At 40.3% G+C, this 11,798-nt stretch overlaps 1 protein-coding gene across 1 annotated transcript; it reads right to left on the reverse strand.

Annotated features, from left to right (window-relative positions):
- Positions 1–5,072: 5,072 nt before the first annotated feature.
- Positions 5,073–10,933, reverse strand: LOC149219858 (uncharacterized). The gene is made up of 2 exons (XM_089386938.1): positions 9,517–10,933; positions 5,073–9,262 (listed from the first exon to the last, which is right to left on the reverse strand). The coding sequence occupies exons 1-2, from the start codon at positions 10,931–10,933 to the stop codon at positions 5,073–5,075; spliced, it is 5,607 nt and encodes a 1,868-aa protein (XP_089243064.1).
- Positions 10,934–11,798: the final 865 nt, after the last annotated feature.

Genomic DNA, 11,798 nt, shown 5'->3' on the forward strand with positions numbered 1-11,798 from the left:
AAAACTAGAATATGGGCACTTAATAGGCAAGACCATAATCAAAAGTAAACAATATCCCTATGTAAAAAAAATTATTACATTTTGCAAATCCAAGTATACTACTTTAAGATATCCCTATGTAAAAAAAATCTTACATTTTGCAAATCCAAGTATACTACTTTAGGAATTCATAGCATACCTCTCTTTAGATATACACGAGCCAAGATCCATCCCTCTCTAAGCTTGAGAGATCGACAGTTAAGGCTAATGCGAAATGTGAATCAAAACTGAGGGAGAGAGAGAGAAAGAGGGAGAATGAGAAGATGGATTTAGGATGGTATAATTCCCCCCTTTAAATAGACTATATTCCACATGAATACCATGGGTTCTTATAAACCTTGAGCTCAAAAACCACTAATGGACAAAACAATATCTGTTGATATAATAAAAAAATGATAATGTAGAATTTTGATTTTTACAAAGAGTTATTTTTATTTTTATTTCAAATTTACCTTTACTCAACAAAAATTGATTAAAAAAAATAATAACCGAAATTTTTTACATAAAATAATAATGTAGACTTTTCATTTTAACATAGGGTTATTAATTATCAAATCTCTAGATAGATCCAAAGTTAAAATGGATCTAGGTTTGTTTAATTATTAATTATTATAATTATTAATTTTATTTTTTAATGTAATTTCTATTTTTATGTAATTTCATTGAGTCAAAATATTTTAATTTTTAATTAATTAATTAATCAATTTTTTTAATTTGATTGAGTCATAATGTTTAGATAACATAACATGACATTACAATATCTTTTCCATACCAAAAATGTAATAACATTAAATTAAAAAAAAAAAAAACAAACTATAAAATATTTTGATTGTAAAATGAGAGATGGTTTTTTGGCATGTGGTATTAATAAGTCATGGTATTGGCTCATGGTATTGTAACAAAGCATGTTCACAACTTAATAATGTCCATGGTAAAGGGGGGTGGATATCCATGGTTAAAAAAATTGTTATATTATAAGTATTAAATTTTTATGTGCTTATTAATAAAGTTTAAATATGGTTACAAAATTATTAGACTAACTTATATGGTAAAATGGATCTTAATTTATAACTATTATTTATATCTCATATATTTGAATGTGATAAGGGATTTAGATATATCTTAAAAGTAATTATAATATTTTTGCTTTTAGATTTAATTAAAAAACATTATAAAATTAAATTCAAATAAAATATTTATAAATATTTTGATTGTGAAATGAGAGATGGTTTTTGGGCATGCGGTGTTGGTCCATGGTATTAAAAAAATTGCGCCCAATGTAAGGTATTAAATCATTTAAATCTCCCAAACCAGGGGCAAATATCAAAATTCAGCGATTTTAAGGGAATACGATTTCCAGAAACTAGCGAATCGGGCCAATTGAAGGTTCAATTAGTTTATCCGCCCATTTTTTTATTTTGGCCTAAAATCAAAAAATTAATTATTTTTTTAAATAAAATTGGGGCTAATTATATGAAAAGGGTTTTTAATAAAAAATTCACCCTCTTAAAATGTAAAAACCCTCAAATTTCGCCTTTGGGCTATAATTGGCCCCTAAAATTTACCATGGTTATGTGGCGACCACGTCATGCAATGTGTTACTTAGTAATTGGGTGTTGAGTTATTGAAAATTTACAGGTGGGGATGTGGTTGTTAATGTGAAAATGATAGGAAGACACGTGACGGGAAAGTGATGTTATAATTAAAAAATTAATGAAAACATATAGATCAGGAAAGAATTTACTTTTGGTTACACTATGGTCGGGGGTTCACGTGGAGTATAATGCCAACAAGAAGGCGACTTATTGGGCCCAATGAAGCGAGCCACGGGGTTTTAGGTGGCGCCAAGTTTTCGGGGAGGTTGAAAGTCATGTGGTCAAGGTGGCTGCCCAGTGGATTTTTTTTGTAAATAAAATTATTTAATGTACATTTAAGAAATATATCAAAAATATTTTATGATAATTTTTTTTTCTAAGTAAAGTTAATCTATTAATATGATACAAAAAGTAGTTACGGAGTTTCTTGGCCAAAAAGGGATCTGGCCTCAATCAACACGTAGCCATGAAAGTTGTTTGAGACTGCCCCAACAAAGGGGAAACCAGTCCAAAAGAAAATAAGTCCAAAAAATAGCCAAATTTAACCCGCAGTTTTCCTGACGAAGCCAACCGATCAAAACCAACATCAAAAACCACCCTAAAAACAACAGTTTATCCTAACTGAACCAGCCAACCAATAGATTATCTTGAGGACACATAAGATTAGACAAAACTAGACCAAGAACTAAAAGAAATTCCACCTGGCAGATGTGACACATGTCGCAAAGTCTTCCGGAGCAGGTTCCTCCACAATTGGACACGCCCAGTCATCCGGGTTGTCTGACTCGCCATGTTCCACCACCTGATGGCCTTCCTCCCTACTTCCTGCCTCAACCTGTGGGCCCGACGTGTCATCCAGACGACTCTCCATGGCCTGCGTGTCACTTTGAATGCCCATCTCATCATGCGAGCTGCCAGCAATGGCTTTACCATGCCTTCTGTTTCGACCTCCATCACCTTCCTGCTCGTCATTGTTGCCCCTGTTCCTGCTTGGGCCAGCTCTGTGCGTCTCCTCCATGGAAATGGTCATGGGAATGTGCTGCTCAGTCTCTTCTGTAATGGAGATGGAGACAGTGGCAACAATAACCGGGCAATTCAAAGAGCTACGGAACCGAAACTGCGTCGTGTGAGGAACCGGATGCTGAGGCAGAGGAAAGGTTGCAGTGCGAACAACCGCCTCTTCGCGTCTTGAGCTGTTGAGGCCAGCTCTGCCTCTGCCACTCCTGGTATTCGGATATTGACCTGCAAGACTGTACTGGTGGGGATTTTCGGCAGAGGAGGCAGGGGAAGCGGAGTTATGGCTATGCAAAGCAGGGGAGCAAGAACTTCCGCCTCGCGTGCCACCACGTCGGCTACGCATTCGGTGGCGGACCATGGTGGAAATGGGAACAGGTAAAGAGTCAGGAGGAGTAGAAGAGGAATTGATAGAAGAGCTTTGTGTGGAAGTCACAGAGTGCTGGAGGACGTGAGCCGAATTGCAGAGGTTTGTATGGGAATGGTGGAAGCCATTACCCAAATCAATACAACTCACAATCCAGCATCTGCGCCCAGTGCTGGTTCGTTCAGTCGGCTCTCCTGCCTGCGGAGGGCATGCACAGTGAAATAATGGCAGAATGACATGAATGTTCTCCAGCTCCATGGTTATGCAGGTAATGGCCTTGCCTCGACTTGAGCAGGCATTAAATGCCGCCTGCGAGGTGCCATGAATGTCATTCATGGTGACCTTGGGATGGTTGCTGAGGGCCATGTGGCCACCCCGCCCGCCATCACCCCGTCTCATCATCTTAATAACCTTAATTAACGCTCGCATCCGGGGATTTTATGATAAATTACAAACACGAAAAATATACAATTGATGACTAGTTAAAAATTAATGTTTGTTTTATGAAGATAAAATTTAGAAATAAAGAAAAATAAATACAGTTAGTTGTAAATTATAATATTGTTTTATAAATGTATATATTAATAAAATTAATAATTGTGTGTAGGGAGTTGGGTTATACACTTAAATGTTCAATATTTCTATATGTCTTTTGTGATTGTGATTAGTTACTAGACTGTATTATTATTATTATTATTGTTTTTTTTTCATTCTTTAATCTTTTTTTATATATAATTTGTTATGGAATGTAGTAATAAATTTTTTTTTTCTCGGTAAAAGCTAATTCTATTAAGAAAGTGAAAATATGTACAGAGAGGTTACATTTCTAGAGGAGGCCTCAGCCAGTCCTCAGCCAGAGAAACATGGGTTTTACAATATAGCCCTTCAGTCAAAATTACAATGAGGTCCTGCAGACTAGATGTAGCATACTTATAAATTTCTTGACCTACATTGACAACCATTACAAAAAAACCTCCGATATAAACATAATCAGATGACAGAGTATACCAGTCATTAACCTTTAACTTCCAACCCAAGACCTTAAGAGCAAAAAAACAAAACATAAGAGCAAGAGAGCCTCCCGGCCAGAAGTTACTGTGCTGAATCGGCATGATTCGGCGACGGTGGCGTTTCCTCCTTTTCCGGACTGGGCGATGCTAGCCAGGTAACATAGCCATCTTCATCCAGAACTGGCTCGCCATTGGGATGAGTAACCAGGTGCTGGACTCCGGAATATCTGTGAGAGGGACCACAAGGTATAGCATCTTCCTGAGCTGGAGTTGAATTCTGAATCTGTTCCTGAACCAGGGCACTTTCCTGAGCTGGATTCGGAGGCTGAGGTTGTTCAGGAGCCGGAGGGTCTTCTTGCTGACGGTCCGCACGATAAACACGCCCAGACAAATCCCCGAGCAAGATACTGTCATCTTGAGAAGGATCATTATCAGAAGGAACCGAGCTGGAGGAATTACCTTCCTCTTCTGAAACAGAAACAGTGAAATTGATTGTAACAATAGGCCTGTTGACCTCACTCTGGAAAGAGAAACTTGATGTCTGAAACGAACTGTTCGGACGAGCCCTCTCAGTTTCCAGCGACAGAGAGGAAGGCGGAATGGAAGAAATAGGATCAACTATCGGAGGTGCAGGACGAGCTCGACCACCCCTGTTACCAAAATTGCTGCCCCTCCGAGGGATACCACATCTACGCATCTTGTTTGCGAGCGCAGAGAGCCGCTGAAGGCAAATGGAAGGCAAATGACCCGGAACAGAGGGAGCTCTGTAAACCTCAGGATATCTCCCGCGCCAAACCCACATAATAATGCTCCAAGACGGAAGCGGCTTGGCCTTATAGAACTCTGATGCATTAATGCCGTAACCCGGTTTCAATCCCCAGAACCAAAGCGCAGTCATGGTTGCCATGCGTGAAATAAATTCAAACCAGTTTCGAGACTGCCTCAGCGTAAATGCTTTCACCTTGAGCCTATAAATCCTACCTGCATCCTGTACCATGCAGTACGCCATGATGCCAGCCATGAAGCCAGCTGTCGGAGCGGTAAGGCTTAACATTGATAACTGGAGGGAGCACCCGCATCCGGGTGGGTTCTCTTGATCTGAGCTTTGTCACTAATGACAATCTCCTGGATTTTGACTATCTGATCCTCTGAATCAAGACTAGAGATAGGACCTTCAAAGTAACCGTTGTTGGCTTCCACTCCAAGGTTGGCAAGAAGGTCAGCAAGCTTATTGCCTTCCCTCCTGATGTGTTTGCAAGAAATTGCTTGATGCTGAACCAACCAATTGTAGATTAACTCTAACCTTTGAGCCATTCGCCAACTTTTGCTTACTTTGTGAGCGGGAGAACCGTGCAGCAGTTTAATGAGCATTCTGATTATGATTTGTGAATCCCCTTCAACAATGAGAGGAAAGAAACCATTCCTTTGGGCTAGTTTGAGACCTCTCCATAAACCCTCCAATTCTGTTGAATTATTTGTGTCCCATCCGATCGATCCCATGAAGATACAGTGAGGATTGCCATAGTGATCCCTGAAAACTCCTCCATATCCCGCCTTTCCTAGATTTCCTTTAGATGCTCCATCAAAGTTGAGCTGGAACATATTAATGGGAGGCGGACTCCAGGTGTTTAGCTCTGGTCCCTGCATTATGTGGTTTTTTGTCCCTGCTGCCATTTGATTTATCCGAATCCCCCAGTTGTCCCATATTGTTTTTTCCTGAGGTGTGGTGGGGAAGTCTTCTGTGTGCCATTCTCTAGTTGAAAGGGTTTCCACTAGATTCTGATGAAATTTGGTCCAGAGTTGCTCTAGAGACAAAGAGTGATTTTTGAAGATTCTTCTGTTACGCTCTTTCCATATATTCCACATTAATAGTCCTGGTATTAGATACCAGAGAGCATTAAGGAAGTTGCTTTGAAAAGGCGGTTGATCCCATTTGCACATAGTCGCTTTAATGTCTCCCCGTACTCTGCCCTCTTTTTGACAACGAAAAGCTACCTTCTCCCAGAGTTTTCTACCGATTTGGCAGGTCTGCATCAGATGTATGGCAGTTTCCTCCTCCTTCATACACATTAGGCATATAGATGGTCCTGAGAAACCTCTTCTTCTAAGATTATCCCAGGTTAGGATTCGATTATGACAAAGAAGCCATAAGAATGTAGAGACTTTCGGCCAGTTAGATGAGCGCCAGATTACCTCCCAAATTTTATCTTTGTTGAGCCGATCTTGGATGATGATTTTGTAAGCTTCCTTTGTGGTGAAGATTCCTTTCTCTTCATATCCCCACCTGAGGATGTCCATACCTTCTGAGGTAGTGACTTGCCTCTTTTGAAGTTCTGTATTAAGGTAATGCTTCGTTTGCTCAGAGCAGTTAGATAAAAATTGAGTTGCATCTTGCCATTGCCTATGCTCTTGAGTGGTACCTGTCTTCCAGAACTGTCTGACTGTGTCATGTTGATTCATTTCTCGTTCTGGAATTTGATGATCTTGTAGAATGTCTCTTAGCCTTGGTAATTGTTGCCATGAATCCTCCCAGAATCGCGCAGTGGTTCCGTTTTTGATTTCCCAAAAACTGTGTTCTTGTATGAGGCTCCTTTGTTGTGTGGCTGAGTTCCAAAATACCGAACCCGTGCTTAGCTCAGTCATTCTTATTCTTTCTTCCATAGGACAATTGCTTGTGTATTTGGCTGTCCAAAGAGAGGCCCATGGAGTGCTGGGATGAGCAAGCCATCTCCACCAGATCTTTGCTCCCATTGCTCTGTTACTGTGCTCAGGGTCCCTTAACCCAATACCTCCTGCTTTTTTGGGAAGACAGACTTTATCCCATTTCACTAACGCCCATTTTCGGTTTTGCCCCGAACTTCCCCATAGAAAATTGCGTTGCAGAGTCTTGATTTCTTTAAGAACCCATTTTGGGGCGGCTAGGATGGAGAAAAGATAGAGGGGCATGGATTGAAGGACCGCTTTGATAAGAACAATTCTACTAGCCATATTCAGAGCTCGATTAGTCCAAAGGGTAAGTCGAGCCTCAAGTTTTTCCAGGAGTTGCTTCCAGGAGGAGTGCTTAAGGGCAGAGGCCATTAAAGGGGCACCTAAATATTTGGAGGGCAGAGAGGCAATAGTGAATCCCAAGATTCGTTCAATAGATCTCTGTGTGGGCACCGGGGTATTAAAGAAAAAGATTTGGGATTTAACTCGATTTATGAGGGCTCCTGAAGCATCAGAAAAGGTTGTCAGGATAGATTTGAGGATACGAGCTTCTTGCACCGAAGGATGTCCATAAAGCATATTATCATCTACAAATTGCTGATGGGAATAGACGGGGGAGTTATTGAAAGAAAGACCTCGTAACTGCTGGGTAAGTCTAGCTGAAGTGATGTATCTACCTAAACCCTCTGCCATGATGACAAAAAGGAAGGGAGATAAGGGGTCACCTTGTCTTATGCCTCTGGAGGGCCGGAAAGTAGCTGAAGGAATGCCATTAATTAAAACAGAGAAGAAGACTGAAGATAGTAGGTTGTAAATCCATCTGACCCATGAGTGTGCAAAACCAAAAGCTAAAAGGATTTTTTGAATATAAGCCCAACTAAGACTATCAAATGCTTTGGATAAGTCTAGTTTGAGCAACATACCTGGTTTCTTGGTTTGCTTTAAGGAGTGAATTATCTCATGCGTTAGAATAATTCCATCTGTTATTTGACGACCTTCAACATAACCCGATTGCTCGGGCGATATAATCAGAGGGAGCAGCGGCTTTAATCTTGTTGCTATGACTTTAGAAGTAATTTTGTATATGATATTACACAGCGCAATCGGTCGATATTTGTCTGGGGTGTTGGAATCTTCCCCTTTTGGAATTAAGGCTATGAAGGTAGCATTTAATCCAGGGTACATCCATCTGAGTGCTCTAGATTCCTCTACTACCTGCCAGACTTCCTCCTTTATCAAGTCCCAGAACTTGTGAAAAAAATTTGATGTAAAACCATCCGGTCCTGGCGCCTTACCTTCCTTCAGATTCCGCACAGCTTCTTCAACTTCTTCTAAATTAATGGGTTTGAGGAGAAGACTGTTGTGTTCCTCTGTTATTATCCTTGGTATGTTCTTGATTATCTTATTGATGGCCGGCATTCTATTAAAATCGGGTTCCTGATGCGCCTTCTTAAAGTAATTCAGGAATTCCGCTTCAATGCCTTCATGTGTTTCAACTTTATTCCCCTGTTCATTTTTGATGTGAGAGATGTGATTGATCATTCTGCGCTGCACCGTAGTTTTATGAAAGAATTTAGTGTTCTTTTCTCCATTTTTTAGCCATCTGATCCTTGATTTCTGTCTCCATAATATTTCCTCCTGTTTAGCCCTTTCTATGATTTTAGATTCTAAGACTTGCTCCTGCTTGGTTAATTCCTCCGTGCGCCCTTCAGAGATGATGATTTGCTGGATTTTCTTCATTTCTGTATTGAGAGAAGCTTGTTCTGTGAAGATGTTGCCAAATGTATTGTGATTCCATCTTTTAATTACCCCTTTAAGATGTTTAAGCTTTTGTTGAAATCTGGCCATCCTGGTGCCTTCAGAAGGATTGAAGTGGATCCAGGAGGATCTTACTAGCCTCTCAAAGTCCGGGTGAGTAAACCAGAATTCTTCAAAACGAAAGGGACGTTTGATGTTGTTACCTGGCCTATTCCATTGCAGTTCGATGGGCCAATGATCTGAACCTGAGACAGGAAGTATGGATGCTGTGAATTCCCCTCCAAGGTGAACTGCATTATCTGAGATGAGGAACCGGTCAAGGCGCGATGCAATCTGCTGCTCTCCCTCTCTTTTATTACTCCATGTGAAGAGACCATTGCCTGTAGGGACATCCACCAGCCAGTTATTTTGAATGAAGGTTTTTAGTAGATTACCCTCATTATTTGCTCTGTTTCTGCCTCCACGTTTTTCTTCTATGCTCGCTGTCATGTTGTAGTCACCTCCCGCAATCCAAAGTGGATGAGGTCTGTCTGAGCTGAGATCTGATAGTGTGTTCAGGATCTGAGCTTTTTGAGCTGTATCCTGAGGAAAATAAACATTTGTTATTAGCCCATGGGTATTAGAGCCTAAGAGGTGAAAGTTTGCCTGAATGAAGCTTTTGTTAGCTTGAATATTATTTAGCTGTATGACTCGCGCATCCCAGAGGATTGCAAGTCCTCCCGAAGCTCCCTGAGCATCAACAGCTATTACATGTCCCCCTGGCCATGCTTTCACTGCTATTTTTTCCAAAAAATTTGAGCCACATTTCGTTTCCTGTAAGAAAAGAATGCTTGGTTTTTCTTGCATCAACATATTTTTTAATAATCTTCCTTTCCTGGGGCTGTTGAGCCCTCTGATATTCCATGATATTAACTTCATTGAGAAATTTGGGGGTGAGGATTAAAATACCTGGTCAGTTTGGCATACCTCCCTGACTCCACTAGAATCTCTCCAATCTTGATAGTTCTTTCCAAAGTGGATTTCCTACCTCTTTTCTTATTGTCCTTTGTGATAAATTTTCCATCCCATGGACTTCCTATTTGGACACCTAGCGAATATTTCTTCTGTGCTCTGTGCAGAACTTCAACTAGGTTATCCACTTGCGTTTCTGGTATCTTTTCAAAGTTCCCTGTCTTGCATGCCTGTTCCAAGCCCAGAATATCCAGCTCCCCTATGTCTAAGGGTTCCGGATCTTCTTCCATAATTTGAGGTGCTTGTGAGAGATCCTCTCGCTCCTGTGAAGATTTCTCATGTGGCTGCGTGTATTCAACGTCCATACCTTGAGTATGCCATGGCAGGGTTTTTGCTGGGGTTATCAAGTTGTCTTGCTTTTGGATTTTCTTTCCTCCTTGTCTCGATGTCTCGCCTGGCTGTTCTTGATGGATCTCTTTGTCTTTCGCCTTTTCCTTCTCCTGTTCTTGCTCGTCATCCTTATCCAGTGCTTCGAAACTGTTGCTTGTTGTGGGTTTGGCTTTGTTGACTGGATTTGCTTTGGTGTTGCCTGTTGCTTTCTTGTTTCCTCTTCTGCGATTTGTAACCTTGGTGAATCCATCTGTAGTTTGATTGTCAGAGCTGTCTTGGGGAGAGGGTGCCTTGTTTTGAGGACAATCTCTATAGAGATGCCCTATCTCATGGCATTTCCTGCATCTGAAGGGCACATGTTCATAATCTATAACTTGTGTCCATTCAGAGTCCTCATGAAAGAAGCTTACCGTGTCTGGCAGTGGTTGCTTGAGATCCATATAGACACAGATCCGAGCATAGGATGTGTAACTACATCTCTTTGTTTCTTCTGCGATCTTGACAAACTCGCCAATAGCATTCCCTATTTCTTGCAGAGACTTTTCCTCCCAGTATTCCCACGGTAGTGAATAAAGCCTTATCCACACTGGCGCATAGGTCAGATCCTCCTTGTCTGGGTTAAATCTTTCAACCCAGCCTTTCAGGTATAATCCCGCTGAATTAAAGAAATACGGACCCTGATCCAGAATCCTGTTGCGGTCCTCCAGGCAGTTGAAAACTGCAGTGAAGAAACCCTTGGCTCCTAGATGGAGCGAGAGGTGCCCTTTAGGATGCCATTTGGTGTTGATCCAGCTTCTCAGCGCTCTCTCCGTTGGCCAGATTCCAATGAATTTTCCGATTAGCGCATGATCTCTCATGTACTGTATTCTGGCGTTGATGCGTTCACTTGGAAAGTCCACTCTTGGTTTATGGACCGCCACAGGTTTGCAGGTTGATGAACTTGCCTTGCTTCTTTCATCTGCTTCTATGTCCTTGCCTTTCTTCTGTCCGTTATCGGTGGCATTGCCTCTGCTGCCTTGTTCCTTCTCTTTGTCGGCCGTAGACCGTTCTCTGTTTTCCGTATCGGGGGGAGGCCCCTGGCCCTCCCCCTGCGGGGCTTCCATTTTCCTTGTGCCTTATGGACGTCTCTATGTGCTCGTCGGCGCTGCAGTCTCTGCCCTCTGTACGCAGAATGACAGTCCTGCCGAGATCAGGTTTGCAGGAACCCTAGGTCAGGTTACAGCATCGCCCGATCCGCTCTCCTCACATCAATGTGCCTATCCTTCCATGGAATGTAGTAATAATTGTTAAATAATAATAATATATTTAAATAAATTGATATTGATTGTTAATAGTATTCACAAACTAAATACTGAAATTTAACGTTAAATAGTCATGTCTTTTTCACTCTTTTAATTAAATTGATTAATTAAAAATAATGTCATAGGAAACAAGTTTGTCATATAAATAGAACCTTTATATTATATTTAGTTGTTTAACATTAGTGTAAATGTTTAATAAGATTGATATATGAAATTAAGTGATTATTTATTTATTGAATTTTAAGATAGAATATGACATTTCCAATATTAAATAAACATGCTAGTCAATTTAACATATGGACTATTTAGTCATAATTAAATATTATTATAATGACATGGGTAAAATAAAAATGGTATAAAAAATGAATGTAATCCTTACATATTAAATGGTATTGTAATCTTCATCTATTTTAGCTTTTATTCAAGTACTTACATGATCTTCCAATTAGTTGCACTTAAATAAACAATATGGATTGCTATTAATAATTTAACATAACTTTATTTTCTATTTAATTACACCCTAATGCATTCCCTTTGAGAAAGACTCCCCTAAGTGCCACCTTGCACCACTCTGCACTTTCAAATTTAATGTTAGACAATTGAACAATATTAAACCATTAGATTAATAGATAATTAATTGTTAATAATAATTATAGGTTAATAGTGA

Source organism: Pinus tabuliformis, chromosome Q (assembly GCF_031772625.1).
Source record: "Pinus tabuliformis cultivar Carrire ecotype Pingquan chromosome Q, CPIR1, whole genome shotgun sequence".
Classification (NCBI taxonomy): Eukaryota; Viridiplantae; Streptophyta; class Pinopsida; order Pinales; family Pinaceae; genus Pinus; species Pinus tabuliformis.